The following is a 15,327-nucleotide window of genomic DNA, read 5'->3' on the forward strand; positions in this document are numbered from 1 at the left end:
TTTAGTCTTTTTAAAGAATATTTGTTTACTTGTTTTACTTGTGCTTAGATGTCTGGGTGTTTTACTTCAATCTTTTTGTGTCTGTGCCCTACATACGCGCCTGCTGTTTGCAGAGAGCAGAAGTGCACATTGCATCCCCTGAGACGAGTTACAGGCAGTTTTGAGCTGCCATGTGGCTTCTGGGAATCAAACATATGTCTTCTACTGAGCCAACTCTCTAGTTTTCTCTCTTTTTAAGTCTTTTGGGAGACAGGGTTTCTCTGTGTAGCCCTGGCTGTCCCAGACCTTGATCTGTAGACCAGGCTGGCCTTGAACTCGGAGATTCACCTACCTCTGCCTCTGGAGTGCTGGTATTAAAGGTGTGGGCCACCATGCCTGACTAGCCCTCTTCTTACTAAAGATTTATTTTTATTAATTGTGCTGGGATGGTCTGTAGACGTGAGTGCAAGTGCCTGCAGAAGGCCTGAGGTAGGAGATGTAGTTGACTTTAGAACTAAGCTGTGTCAGGATTGTTCCAGATGTCCTGTGGGCGTGTCATCCATATTCTTATGAGGTCCTTTTGTCTTTGATATGACTGTACCATCTCTCCAGCCTGCCGTGGTCAGAATGACTGAGCTGTCCCTCCAGCCCGTCTTTCGTCAGTTCTCTAACACCGAACATTACTCTCACTGCGTTTTTCTGGACTGGTGGCTTACGTGGCCCAGCAGAGCCACGTCCCCCCTTGTAGTGCCTTTCTGGTCTTTTCTCTGCCTTTTTTTCTTTTTTTGCAGGCTGACCCCTGTGGAGGGTTTGTGAAGTCTTTAATGTTCTCATGTGTTTCTTAGAGTTCATCCCCTGCATGGACAAGCTGTTTGATGAGTCCATCCTGATTGGCTCTGGGTACACAGCACGAGAGACACTCAGGTACTGTGTTATTAGACCCAGGGCACAGGACTGTTTGGTGTGATTGCCAGGGACAGGCTCACTGCGCTTAGCATTGGTAGGGCCCTAAGCAGTGCAGGCCACTGGGCCCTGCACACCTATTGGCTTAAGAATGGCAGCAAGTTTGGACATCCTTAGGTGGTTTTAAACAAACAACAAACCAAAAAACCTTTTAAAAACATTTTTGGAATCAATTTGCTATGTGTGTGCTCATGTATTCATGCCAAGGTATAGTGGTCAGTGAACAACCTGCATGATTTAATAACCTAGACAATATTGTTCCATATGCATACAGTGGTCATAACATAAAGAGCGCTATCTTATTCACTAGTTAACCTTTTTAGACAGTCTCTTTATGTACCTGTGGCTGGCCTGGAACTCACAGAGATCCAACTGCCTCTGCCTCCTGAGTGCTGGGATTAAAGGTGTATGCCTCCGTGCCTGGCACATTGTTAATTTTTGAGCAGTGAACCCGACTCAGGGCATGAACAAGCTGGTGATCTGTGACCACTTGTGCTCTGGTTGGTATATCTGCCAGTATCTGTTAGCTATTTTCTTGGTTAGTTATTATTGTCAGCTTGACATAATCGAGAGCAGTGGTTTTCAGCCCTAGAAGGTGTCACAACCCACAGGTTGAGAACTGCTACCTTAAAGAAACCGTCCTTGCCAAGAAGCCATCAACTGTCAATAGCTGATCTAGAGGGTTGACCTGACAGGAAGGAACCTCAGTGGAGAATTGTCATGTGGTCATGTCTGTGGGGCGTATTCTTGATGGCTCATTAGCAGGAGAGCCCAGCCCATCGTGGGTGGCACCATCCTAGGTGGGTTGTCTCGGGCTGTTTAAAAAAGCTGAGTGAGCCAGTAGGCAGGGTTCCCCCCTTGCTCCTGCCTTCAGGCTCTCACCTGAATTTCTTGCCGAGCTCCTGCAGTAATAGGCTGTGACCTGAAAATGTGAGCCACGTAAACCCTCCCTGCCTTAAGTTTCTTTTGGGCAGAGTTTTATCACAGCAACAGAAAGGCCAGTTAGGACAGGAACTTGGACGTGCACGAATGCTAACTTTTCATGGAAAGTGAAGAGTGAAATGTGATAAGAGAGGCTGGGCTGCTGGGAGAGGAGCGAGGGTCAGGGTGGGCTAAGGACCCCGGGCCCTTCCCCGTCAGCGCGGCAGCCCAGCACTGCTTCCCCGTCAGCGCGGCAGCCCAGCACCGGCAGCAGAGGACGCGCTGACGGCGCTTCTCCCCACAGGCCCCTGGCTTACAGCACGCTTGCCGACCTCGTGCACCACGTGCGCCAGCACCTCCCCCTCAGTGACCTCTCCCTCGCCGTCCAGCTCTTTGCCAAGAACATCGATGATGAGTCCCTGCCCAGCAGCATCCAGACCATGTCCTGCAAACTCCTGCTGAACCTGGTGGACTGCATCCGCTCCAAGAGTGAGCAGGAGAGTGGCAACGGCAGAGACGTCTTGATGCGGATGCTGGAGGTACTGGCTGCCTTGGTTCATGTTTGGCGCTGTTAAGTGTGGGTCAGTGAGGTGTGGGTCAGTGAGGTGGCCAGACGAGTTTGGCTTTGGGAGTTAGACCACGTTGTTCAAACCCTGCCTCCTGCTGCTGGCAGCCATGCTGGGAAGCTGCTTACTTGTGTGTGGTTCTCGTCAGTCAGGATAGTCAGCATCGGAGCAGCCTCTTAGGCTCTGTGTCATCGTTGGTGGTAGCTGGAAGAGCTCCCTGCTGGGCAGCAGTTGTCAGGGCTTCTCTGGGGAGACCCCAGTCGGTGTGTTAGAGGGACAAAAGGCCTTTTCTGTGGTACTGAAGGGCCACTCCAGCAGTCCAGAGTCAAAGCCGGACCCTGCTCACCAAGCTCAGAAAACCGCAGCTGCTGACCCTTGTGAGCATGTCTGTGGGCCTCGAAGGCCTCCACCTAGGTTTTGATTTTTCTAAATTTAACTTTTAATGGCGTGTGTGTACTGTGCATGCATTCATGTGTGCCCAGGATTTGGGTCTCTCGAGAGCTGGTTTCAGGTCGCTGGTGGGAATGGATCTTGGGCCCTCTGGAAGAGAAATATGAGCTTTTATTAGCTGAGTCATCTCTCCAGCATATTTTGTATTTGTATCTGTTTTGGTTTTGTTTTTCGAGACAGGGTTTCTCTGTGTAGCCTTGGCTGTCCTAGAACTCACAGATAATCCGCCCGTCTCTGCCTTCTGGGTGTTGGGACTAAAGAAACATGTATGCCACCGCCACACATATTTTGTATTTTTAAGACGAGGTCTTATTGGCCTGTAGTTCACCCCTGTAAGCTCAGCTGGCTGGTCTCCCCAGAGCTGCTGCCATACCCTGCTCTTCTAAATGCGTTCTGTGAACTGCACACAGATCCTCATCCTTACAAGGCAAGCACTTTACAGACTCAGCCTTTTGTCTCCTTCCCTCAACCCCAACTTCTTTTGCCATTAGGTTTTTGTTCTCAAGTTCCACACCATTGCCCGGTACCAGCTCTCGGCCATTTTTAAGAAATGCAAGCCTCAATCTGAACTGGGAGCTGCAGAAGCTGCACTGCCCGGGGTGCCCACAGCCCCTGCCGCCCCTGGCCCAGCACCTTCCCCGGCCCCTGTGCCTGCCCCTGCCCCCCCTCCACCCCCAGCCCCAGCCCCAGCCACCCCAGTGACCCCCGCCCCTGTGCCCCCATTTGAGAAGCAAGGAGAAAAGGACAAGGAGGATAAGCAGACGTTCCAGGTCACAGATTGCCGGAGTCTGGTGAAAACCTTGGTCTGTGGCGTCAAGACCATCACGTGGGGCATAACATCGTGTAAAGCACCTGGTGGTAATTCTACTCTTCTGTTTAGACTGGCAGCATTTTCGGTTGGTGTGTTTGCCAGGTTTTAATGTATTCTGTCTCTTCTAGAAGCTCAGTTTATTCCTAACAAGCAGTTACAACCCAAAGAAACTCAGATTTACATCAAACTCGTGAAGTATGCGATGCAGGCCTTGGATATTTATCAGGTATGACGCGTCTGCGAACCCTGCTGTTGAGCAGCTGCCCTTCGAGCAGCGACAGAGCAGACCTTCAGAGCGCAGGGCCTGGGTTTGTTTCTGTTGCATGGCCCAGCTTTGCGTTTTGCTGGGATAACAAACATATGTCCTCGTGACAGTTTATGTGGTGCTGGAGATCAAACCCAGGCTTCATGCATGTTGGTGGCTTACCTCCCTTTCCTGTTACTGAGGTAAAATGCTCTGACAGAAGCAATTTAGGGGACAGGGCCATACTTATCATCAAATGGAGGTTATCATACACCTCTACCTTCTGAGCCGTCTCTCTGACCTCTTAACTTTACTTAATGGTTTTTTTTTTGTTTTGTTTTGTTTTAACCTAGTTTTTTTCTTTCTCAAAATTGAGGCAAGAACAGAGAATTTAGAAAGAGTATCATCTTTATTGAATTTGGCGCTTTGTGATTTTTATGAAAAAGAAATGTGTTCGGTAGAAGGTGTTCCATTCTAATGGCCATGGTGGTTCCCATCCTAGGTCCAGATTGCAGGAAATGGACAGACATACATTCGAGTAGCCAATTGCCAGACTGTCAGGATGAAGGAAGAAAAGGAGGTGTTGGAGCACTTTGCCGGTGTCTTCACCATGATGAACCCACTGACGTTCAAGGAGATCTTCCAGACTACCGTTCCTTACATGGTGGAAAGAATCTCAAAAAATTACGCTCTTCAGGTATAAAACTCCTTTTTATATTTAAAGTGGGTGTGGGTTGGAGGTCACAGCACAGTTTGTGGAGTTCTCTTCTTCTGCCTGTGGGGCTTAGGGATTGAACTTGGGTCTTCTGGTGGTAGTACATGCCTTTACCTGGTATCTTGCCAGCCCCTTTCATATTCCTTCAACATTAAACTTTTTATTCTATGTTGAATGTTTTGTGTTTACTCATGTAGTTTGAGGATTTAAGAATACGCTGTCCCTCAGAGTGTGCTTATAGGGGAATATTGGGCAATATGTTTGAGAACATTTTCAACCCTTCAGATGCCCTGGGCCTGCTCCTTTAAAGAGTAGAAGCTAGTGAGTGTTAAGTGCATGTTGTCAGTCTTTGATTGCCAGCAGGGAATGGCTCAGCAGCGAAGCCACCATGGCAGGTCAGATACTCTGCTCTGGGAGTAGGCACACTGCTTGCTTGATGGTCTTCTAAGCATGCCTGCGACCAGTGGGTTTTGTCTGAGAAACTTAGTACTTTGCCTTTCACAGCTGCTTTAAGAAAGGGGATGCTTTTTGTCAGCCCTCTGGAGCTGAGGCTGGAACCCAGGGCCTTGTGTTTGCTAGGCACTCGCTCTACCACTGAGTTAAACCCCCAATCCATCATGGGCACTCCTTGTTTCGACAGATTGTTGCCAATTCCTTCTTGGCAAATCCTACTACCTCTGCTTTGTTTGCCACAATCCTGGTGGAGTACCTCCTGGACCGGCTGCCAGAAATGGGCTCCAACGTGGAACTCTCCAACTTGTACCTCAAGCTGTTCAAGTTGGTCTTTGGCTCAGTGTCCCTGTTTGCAGCTGAAAATGAGCAGATGCTGAAGGTAACGAGCACTTTGCTCTGGAGGTCACTGGGGTCCTGAGGACTTCTTGTTTTCATTTAGAATAGAAATTACAGTGACTCCATATTACATGTGTAAAACACTCTTTAAATTTGGTGTGTCACAAATAAGGGTCATATGCTAATAACAAGTCAGATGTTGCTATGTGATGCTTAATTGCTGTGCCAGGTGACCGTAGAAAATCCAGAATCAAGGCCGAGTATGCAGGCCTGTAATCCTACCTCTTGGAAGGTAAGGCAGAAGGATCAAAGCAGCCTCAGCTACTTAGCAAACTTGAGGGCAGCTTGGCCTACGTGAGGCCCCAATAGAAGAAAATTTCATCTTCAGGTTATTGCGTAATAACCTGGATCCCAACTAAGAACATCTTTCACAGCCAGAGGCAGAAGCCGCTGTGCGCTCTGGTTACCATGCCCTTTTGTCCCTTTTGATGAAATGGCAGGGGTGGGCTGTGTGAGCTCCCGTGTGGAGGGTGGGGCGACTCCTCACCCTCACTGATCTCTCTGCCTTCGCTCTGCCCAGCCTCACCTGCACAAGATCGTGAACAGCTCCATGGAGCTGGCGCAGACCGCCAAGGAGCCTTACAACTACTTCCTCCTGCTCCGTGCTCTCTTCCGCTCCATAGGAGGTGGCAGCCATGACCTCCTGTATCAGGAGTTTCTGCCTCTCCTCCCTAACCTCCTCCAAGGTAAGAACATGCGTGCAGCTGTGTGGCCGACTGCCAGGCTTAGCCTCTGCCTAGCAAAGCTCATGTGAGGGGGGTGGGTTCTGGGAAGGCCCCCCAACTTAGTTAGAAAATAACTTTATTAGTTTCTGCAATCAAACCACATAAACTTTTCATGTAAAGGTCTGGTCAGTGTTGATTGCAATGTTACCTCCAGAAAATGGTGTGGACTGTAAAGTACGTTGAACTCACCATAGTATGCCTTGGGTAGCCCTTGTCCCTGCTCAGCCTCATGTCCAGTCCTTACTCTAGTTTTATTTAGTTCTGCCTAGACTGATTTCCTCTTCCTATCAGGGTTTTATCTTTGCCTGGCTTTGTGTAGCTGGTGCTTAGATGCATCACAAAAAGTGTAACTTGATGTTTATAAAAACGTAGGGTGACCTACAGGAACTGCCCACAGTCCATTCTGTCACTGGGAAGGGGACCATAATTGCAGTTAGCAGACGTAACAGTGGTGAACAGCCTGTGACTTACAACTAATATTGCGTGCACTAGGGAAGAAGCGTCATGCCCCTCCAACTCTGTTTCCAGGACTGAACATGCTGCAGAGCGGCCTGCATAAGCAGCACATGAAAGACCTCTTTGTAGAGCTGTGTCTCACAGTGCCAGTGCGGCTGAGCTCTCTCCTGCCCTATCTGCCCATGTTGATGGACCCCTTGGTGTCCGCCCTCAATGGCTCTCAGACGTTGGTCAGTCAAGGCCTGAGGACCTTGGAGTTGTGTGTGGACAACCTGCAACCAGATTTCCTCTACGACCACATTCAGCCCGTGCGGGCAGAGCTCATGCAGGTAAGTGCACTTTCACTCTGAACCAGCAGGGGGCATCAGGCCTTTTGTTCGTCCTAAGGATTCCCTGTACTCAGAGGCAGACTCAGCCATGCTTGCTTGCGGAGCCCTGTATGTGCTAAACCTGTTAGCACCAGTGTGGGTGGTGAGCAGCTGCGTGGCAGTGTTGCCTCTTGTTTAGAAGAACTTTCCCAGCATCGTAGTCTCCAAAAACCAGTGTGAAGGCAAATGGTATTGGTGCTATACAGAGTCTGGTACTACCAGAAAGAACCTTCCTGTATCCATAGAGACTTTTGGTTTTGCAGTAAAAAGATGCAACTCTGAAGGGAGGCTGATGGGCACCTTTCCTGTGCCAGCTCACCCAAGAGGAAAGGAATAGGTAAAAAAAGGTTGTTTTGCAGTCTTAGGGTTTTTTGTTCATTAGAAATCAGGCAGTAGGTATGCTGTGATCACCATGGGATTGGCATTCACTGGGGACACGGGTACTCTTTACTGCTCTGCCTCCCTAGCATAGGGTTCACAGCCAGCCTCCATGGTGGAGGCTCCGCAGCTCAAAGCTGGATTGGAGAGATAGCACCTTAGACTGGAGGCAGGACTAACAGACCTGCCCATCCTGAGATTATTTCTCGGTCCCTGTATACTGAAAGAAGATGTCAGAGCTGATTTATACGGCAGGACTGCAGAGCCTGCTCTGAGAGCCACACACTCAGTTCTAGACAGCAGAGCTTGTCTTGTGTGTGAGCAGCACAGGGGAAATGGAGGCAGGGCTGGCTGCTGGGGCTGAGGTAGTGTTGGGCTACAGTTTGCTTCAGCATGAAACCCTCAGAGATACAAGTTAAAGGTCCTTTTTCGTTTCTGGAGGCCAGTAAGCCCCAAGACAGAGTGCCAGTGTTGGTCTCTCCTGATCCACCCCCTGAGCCTCAGAGCTGCCCTCATCACACTAAGAAGCAAAAGACCCCTTCCTGGTGGAGAAGAGGACGTGCAGCAGAGAGGGGACTCACAGGCCGTCCTTATAGCGGTTATGATTGGCAAGAACGTGAGAGAAACTGGGACTTTCCTAGGGGAAAGGAATCCACCAAGAGTTCATGTTAAGCTTAAATATTGATGGATTCTATTAAGTCTATTAAGAAAATAGACTTTTTTTTTAAAGAAGGGTCAAATGGTGGTGGCATAAGCCTTTTTTAAAAAAATAATTTATTTTACTTTATGTGCATTGGTGTGAGGGTGTCAGATCTCTTGGAATTGGAGCGTTGTGGGCTGCCACGTGGGTGCTGGGAATCGAACCCAAGTCCTTTAGCAGAGTAGAAAGTGCTCCTGACCGCTGAGCCATCCCTCCAGCCCCAAGAATTTTGAGATGTAGTTAATTCAGGTGAGGGGACACATGGGCAGTGGGTGTGTGTTCTGCAGCAGGCAGCGTAGGTGTTTGCCATGCAGAAAACCTGAGCTTAGGTAACCCTGCTTCATGTGCTGTCATCAGCCTATGAGACGGCAAAACAGTGAATGCTGAGCACAGCAAAGCCTTGCTCGTTGTCTCCAAAGCCTGGAGGTGGGGTTCTAAAGATGGCCTGGGTGTGGAGGGAGGGGCGCTGGGGAGCTGTAACAATGTCTCGCAGAAGCATTTGGGCAGAAGCAAACGAGCAGGCCTCCCTGTCCTTACGGAAGGCTTACTGAGCAAGGAGAGGTTGCCGGAGAGATGTGCTCAAGTTTATATATGTCCATGGACAGTGCTTAGCCCTGGTGGCTATTTTCTGTTTCTCTTTTCTCTTACCCTCCTTTATTGGAGATTTAAGATATGTGAAGGTATGTATTTGTCATGTTTCTAAGGAGAAGAAAAAAAAAATCCAGGACAAGAATGCCCAGTAAGTTACCCTGTGCCTCATCCCATTTCATGCCTGAGAGTTGTAGCTTTTCACTCTGGCTCTTGAAGACTTTTATTTATTTATTTTTAAAGAATTACTTTATGTATATGAGTGTTTGCATGTATGTATTTACATAACATTTGTACAGTGCCTGAAGAAGCAGAAGAGAGACTGGAGTTACAGAGTACTTAGCCACCATGTATGTTCTGGGAATTAAACCCAGGTCCTTTGGAAGAGCAGCCAGTGCCCTTAACCACTGAGCCATCTCTCTAGCCCCAACCCTTTGCTTTTTATTCTGTACCATCTTTTATATAAAAGGGCACCAAAATTTGGTCGATTGTTTGCTTAATAAAGCCACAGAACTCTCCTGGGGGAGGACAAGCAAGATAGGACTCATGCTTGGGGGAGCAGAAGCAGGAGGAAGAGTGCTCAGACCTAACAAGCTGGAATTGTGGTCGTAAGCTGTGTGAACGTGCCGCCTGGCCAAGTCCTTAGTGAAGGCCTGTTGATACTTTTTAGGCTTTATGGCGCACACTTCGCAACCCGGCCGACAGCATCTCTCACGTGGCCTACCGTGTGCTTGGGAAGTTCGGCGGCAGCAACAGGAAGATGTTGAAGGAGTCCCAGAAGCTGCACTATGTTGTGACTGAAGTTCAAGGCCCCAGCATTACCGTGGAGTTCTCTGATTGCAAAGCTTCTCTCCAGCTTCCAATGGAGAAGGTAAAGTCGAGAGCTCCCAGGGAGATCTTGTTTTGCTCTAAAAAGACTGATTTCAATGTAAAATACATATGTGAGTCAACTTTGAGGGAGAACGTCAGATTTCTTGAAACCGGAGCTATAGACAGGAGCTGCATGGTGATCTGTGTGGCTGGGGAGATGGCTTAGGTAACACTTGTAGGCCAGTAGAAGGGTGTTATCTGGGAGTTAGGACTCTTGAAAATAGAGTCCTTCTTGATGACCAGCTCACCTGAGTTCCTGGTCTGCTGTGATCTTGCTGGGCCTTATTTCCCGGACCGTTGGATCAGAACACAAGTGGATCTATAATTGTCTCCTACCCCTGGTATCCAGAAGCTAGCTTTCTCCCATTTTCTATTCTAACTCTACTGCTCTCTCCCTTCTGGCTCTTTGGAAAAGAGTATAAAATTGTACCTCTGTTTTTCTCTGACTCTCTCTTTTTTCATGTGTGCACATCTACACATACAGATGTGTAGATTTGGGTGAGCTGGTGATGGCCTTCTCCTTCAAAGAGAAGCAAAAGCATAAGAAAGCCATCTTTCAGGTTTCAACTTAAGGCCAGACAAGTGTGTATGCTGCCGAAAGCTCATGAGCTTGAGACCTGGATGAGTGTGTGACTTGACAAGACTGCCACACTGGACACTCCAGAGCTCTTTGACTTCCTATAGTCTCCAATTGGTCATTAAAACTTGCGATTTGGGCCTGGAGATCTGGCTGAGCAGTTACAAGCCTCTTGTAGAGGCTGCTGGCTTAGTTTCCAGCATCCATGGTACTCTAGGGGAATCTGTCATCCTCTGACCTTTGTGGATACTTACACTCAACGTATACATAACCTATGGACACACACACACACACACACACACACACACACACAATTTGAAAAACAAATCTTAAAGCCAGAGTTAATGTGTACTGTTAATTTCTGGGGCCATGCAGTTCCTTATTTTTTCTTCACTGTCTTCATTTTCAGAGCTCTTGCTTGTGGTAGCCTGTTAGACTGTTGACCTGCTTGGGTTTTCCCAGCAAGCACTCAGCTGTGTGTGTGTGTGGGGGGGGGTATCACGTGTGCTACCTTTCAGTACACGCTGTACATTCTGTGGCTTTTTCTCCTAGGCCATCGAGACCGCCCTGGACTGCCTGAAAAGTGCCAACACTGAGCCCTACTACCGGAGGCAGGCGTGGGAGGTGATCAGGTGCTTCCTGGTGGCCATGATGAGCCTGGAGGATAACAAGCATGCCCTTTACCAGCTGCTGGCACACCCCAAGTATGTGCTTGCTCTAGACTGTGAAGCTTGCTGCAGAAATTAGCAACATAAGTGACTCCCTCAGAGTCTGTTAGGAGTGAGCCCCTTCAACAAGGTAGTGAGTAACTTACCCAGTGGCATCGTATAACCTCTAGAGCAGTGCTTTCCAGCCTGCAGGTCGGGACCCTTTTGGCATGAACGACTTTCACAGAGGTCGCCTAAGACCATCGGAAAGCACAGATTTTATATTACAAATCATAATAGTAGCAAAATTACAGTTAGGAATTAGCAATGAAATAATGTTATGGTTGGGGGTCACCACAGCATGGGGAACTGTATTAAAGGGTCACAGCTTAGGCAGGCTGAGAACCACTGCTCTAGAAAGTGGAGAGAGACCATGGGCAGCCACAGCAGGAATTGGTCTTGGAAGCGGGCATGGTGGCACATGCCTTTAATCCTAGCACTCCAGAGACAGAGGCAGGCTGATCTCTGTGAGTCCAAGGCCAGCCTGGTCTATAAAGCAAGCCTCGGACAACTGAGGCTCTGCTATACAGAGAAACTAACTCTGTCTCCAAAAAAAAAAAATAGGTCTCAGATCCATTTCATTGTGTATCTCGCCGTCAAGGAGTTTAGGGTTATGTTCCTATGTTTTGCACAACTTTTTAACATTCCTTTTTGTGTCTAGAGACAGGGTCTCATGTAGCCCAGGCTAGCCCTAAACTCAGTATGTAGCTGAGGATTATTTGAACTTTGGGTCCTCTTGCCTTTAGTTCACAGGTGCTGGGTGACAAGCTTCTGCTGACAGAGCCGTGTTGCAGCCTGTGACCTATTCTCATTCCCACTTCTTCATTGATTTAATTCTTACAGTTTGGCTTTATTTTGGAGACAGGGTTTCCCTGTGTATCTCTGGCAGACCGGGAACTTGTTATGTAGGCAAGGCTCATCTCAAACCCACGGATAGCCACTTGCCTCTGCCTCCACAGTGCTGAGATTAAGGTGTGTGCCACCATTCCTAGCCACCACCACCCCCAACATACAAACTTTAAACTTTGTTTAAAAAAATTGTTATTTTTTTTTTCTATTTGTGTGTGCAAGTGTGTGGCTGTCTATTTAGGGAGGCCAGAGGACTTTGGTGTCTCTGTCAGTCAGCAAGCCCCAGTGTCCTCGGGTGTCTCCCCTCTCACCTGGTGTGGCTGTTACAGGCACATGTGGGCCCATACTTACTGTGGGTTCTAGAGATTGGACATGATGTCTTCATGGTATGTACATCACACTCAGCCATCTTTACGCACACACATTTCTTTCTCAGCTCTACATTTTAAATTTTGTTGACTAGGCTCTTGGGTGACATCTTTTCCTGAGGTCTTTGCTATCATCTTTAACCACTGTACAACTGCAGCCGGCCACTTTGCAGGGTTTCTCCTTTTAAAAGGTCAGCTTTGCAGAAACCTCGCCATTCCTCTGATTCTTGTTCTAGTCATCACAAAGGGCCTCCCCGAATTTAGCATGTACAGGCTCGTCACAGTTGGACCCAGCACACAAAGATGGGCCTGGTGCTTCAGGCAAATTTCCCATGGCCGAGTGCAGGCGATGAAGATGCTCTGAGCACCTCTCTGGAGCAGCGCTGGATCCGTTACCCCTGCCAGAGCAGTGCCTTCCTCAGAGAAGACAGCGGTACTGGTGAAGCGACTGCACGTCTGTAGCACCGGGGAGAGCATCCTCGTTTCCCTTGCTGAAACATGGCTCGGTGTCTAAAAGCCCTTGCTGCTTTTGCACACCTGCGTCCTGCTTTTGGAATCCACATGGCGGCTCGCAGTTCATGACTGCAGTTCTAGGGGATCCACTGCCCTCTTGTAAAATACACTGGCCACAGGCATGTGCCTGATGCAGAACTCAGAGACAAAAATCCCTTTAAAAAGTGCAGCCAGTGCTTTTGGCTGCTCAGCCGTCACAGCGGCCTTGACACACAATGTAGAAAACAGGGATGAAGTGCTGACTGCCGCCATTTTGTGATTCACTTCCAAATCTGTATTTGAATTAGGTAGAATATAATTTGTTACCTCTTGAAACACTGGCCCTAAGTGTTGAAAAATGAAGTCCATATCTGGTCCGAATGCCTGAAATTAGAGCAGAGGTGAACTCAGGCCACTGTATATGACCCTGTTGTGACCCTAACTCTGCTCAGGTGCTAGGTGTGGTGACAGGTGTAATTGTGTCTTTCAGCTTTACAGAAAAGACCATTCCCAATGTCATCATATCACACCGCTACAAAGCACAGGACACTCCAGCCCGAAAGACATTTGAACAGGCTCTGACCGGGGCGTTCATGTCGGCAGTCATCAAAGACCTGCGACCCAGCGCCCTGCCCTTTGTAGCCAGCTTGATCCGCCACTACACCATGGTAGCGGTGGCCCAGCAGTGTGGTGAGTTTGGGGCTTGTGGGAGCAAAGGCTGTCAGGACAAGTTGTCTGAGAGAAGCTGAGGCAGGGGCCTTTTCTTTGACGGGCTTCATCAATAAACTGGTATTTTGGTGGTGAGCACTGGGGAAGTTATGAACAAGTTGTATCTTGTGGGACAAACTGTAGCTAAGACAGAAACGGGTGGGCTGGTGAGATGGCGCAGTGATGAAGGTACTTGTTGCCAAACCTGCGTTCAGTCCCCAGGACCCAAATGATAGGCAACAACTGACTCCCACAAGTTAGCCCCTACATGCAGGCTCCCATGCGTGTACCCTCACACCTGCACTGCCCACACGGGAGAAATCGGTGTAGTTCACATTAAACATGATGGTTTCTGATCTTCCCGTCTCTGCCGGGGAAGGCCATCCTTCTGCCTGTATCACCCACACTGCTCCTCAGCCCGCTCCTTCCATCCCTTTGCAGTGTGCATGTCTGGCCCCTGACTATTAGCCGTACTATTTTTGTGTTCCCCAAGCCTCCCCCAACCATGCTTTTATAAAACATAGAAATATTCATGGCCCTGACAGCTACCACTAACTTTCTAAAAGGATACCCTCAGATTTTTATATCCCTTTTCAAAAGCAGTAATAATTGCAGAACATACTCTTATAGCATTTCCCTGCTTGTGTCACCTCAGGGCCCTAAAGCCCTGTGGTCCCCAGCGACATTGATGAGCTCTGGCCCTTCGGCATTCTCCTTGGCTGACACAGTCAGAACTGGACAGCTGAACACCAGTTGTTTTCTAGTGTTTCTTTGTGGTAACCTGAAAGTTAATCTTGGTAACTTCTGTGTGCTGGACGGCTGGGGGCTCAGGAGACACTGCTTTCAAGCTGCCCTGCCCAACTGTTCTGTGACCATGTGTGTTTCTGGGAATAGCTATCCTTTGTGTTTTTTGTTACTGTTTGGAAAGACTAAAGACCCTTCATTCCTAGGCTCTAGCTGATCAATGGTTTTCTAAGAGATACTTAGTTGTTCTCTCTTTAAACTAGCACATCTTCGGGTTTTTAAACATTTATTACTGCCTTGTGTGTTTGTGTATGAGTGCAAGCATGTTAGTGCCACAGTGAGGTCAGAGGATAGCTTCCTGGGGTCAGTTTCCACTGAACTTTATTACTGCCTTGTGTGTTTGTGTATGAGTGCAAGCATGTTAGTGCCACAGTGAGGTCAGAGGATAGCTTCCTGGGGTCAGTTTCCACTGAACTTCCACTGTCTTTCCACTGAACTCTGGAGATTGAAGTCAAGTCATGAGGCTTGTGTGGTTGGTGCTTTTACCTGCATAGCCATCTAGCCTGCCCATACTTTTTTTTTTAAAAGAATGTAACACATGATTTTAGAGAAGTGTAGCTTTGAACTTCCCATACTCCTACTTCTGGGCAAACAGATGTGCATCGCCAAGCCTGGCTTATAAATGATAGGGCTCTGTATGTGCTGTGTATGCTACTAAATTAGATATGTGCCCAGCCTCATATTTTTAATTTCTACTGAAATAATTGGAAAATGGTACAACATGTTGTTGGAAACATTCAGAAAAACGACCTTAATGTGAATAAGACTACCTGGTTTTCAGACAGCTGCTGTTTAATGGAGGTTGCCTTGAAGTACTAGCCCCGGGACTAGTGAGATGGTTCAGCTCGTAAGAGTGCTTGCAGACAAGCCTGAGGATCTGAGTTTAGTCCTGAGAATCCAGTGCAGGAAAGAACCAACTGTTTTTGTTTAGTTTTACACTTCTTTCTTTCTTTTTTTTTTTTCTTCATTTATTTTATTCCCTTTACGTCCTTGTAGCCATGTTTCTCCTCCCCTCCTAGTCCCACCCTGTCTCTTTTTCCTCAGGAAAGGGAAGCTCCCTTTCCCATCCAGCCCAGCTCATCAAGTTGCATCAGGACTGAACATGTCCTCTTCCCCTGTGGCCCCCCGGCCTACCCAGGGGAAAGTGATTTAAAAGCTAGCAAGTGAGTCCATGTTCAATGCAGTCCCCACTTCCCTCACTAGAGGACCCACTTGAAGCCTAAGCTGCCCATCTGTGTA

At 48.2% G+C, this 15,327-nt stretch overlaps 1 protein-coding gene across 21 annotated transcripts in view; it reads left to right on the forward strand.

Moving 5' to 3' along the window:
* Trrap (transformation/transcription domain associated protein) overlaps positions 1–15,327 on the forward strand; it is a 92,497-nt gene that overhangs the window by 19,829 nt on the left and 57,341 nt on the right. For 13 of the 21 annotated variants that reach the window (XM_060368123.1, XM_060368117.1, XM_060368120.1 and 10 more), the window contains 11 exons: positions 825–903; positions 2,168–2,402; positions 3,371–3,737; positions 3,819–3,916; positions 4,437–4,631; positions 5,290–5,481; positions 6,019–6,184; positions 6,716–7,008; positions 9,384–9,584; positions 10,713–10,864; positions 13,067–13,266. In XM_060368123.1, coding sequence (XP_060224106.1) covers positions 825–903; positions 2,168–2,402; positions 3,371–3,737; positions 3,819–3,916; positions 4,437–4,631; positions 5,290–5,481; positions 6,019–6,184; positions 6,716–7,008; positions 9,384–9,584; positions 10,713–10,864; positions 13,067–13,266 — 2,178 coding nt within the window. The remainder of the gene's footprint in view (positions 1–824; positions 904–2,167; positions 2,403–3,370; positions 3,738–3,818; positions 3,917–4,436; positions 4,632–5,289; positions 5,482–6,018; positions 6,185–6,715; positions 7,009–9,383; positions 9,585–10,712; positions 10,865–13,066; positions 13,267–15,327) is intronic. The other 8 variants (XM_021648973.2, XM_021648982.2, XM_021648978.2 and 5 more) reach the window with 3 other exon arrangements.

Source organism: Meriones unguiculatus, chromosome 15 (genome assembly GCF_030254825.1).
Source record: "Meriones unguiculatus strain TT.TT164.6M chromosome 15, Bangor_MerUng_6.1, whole genome shotgun sequence".
NCBI lineage: Eukaryota > Metazoa > Chordata > Mammalia > Rodentia > Muridae > Meriones > Meriones unguiculatus.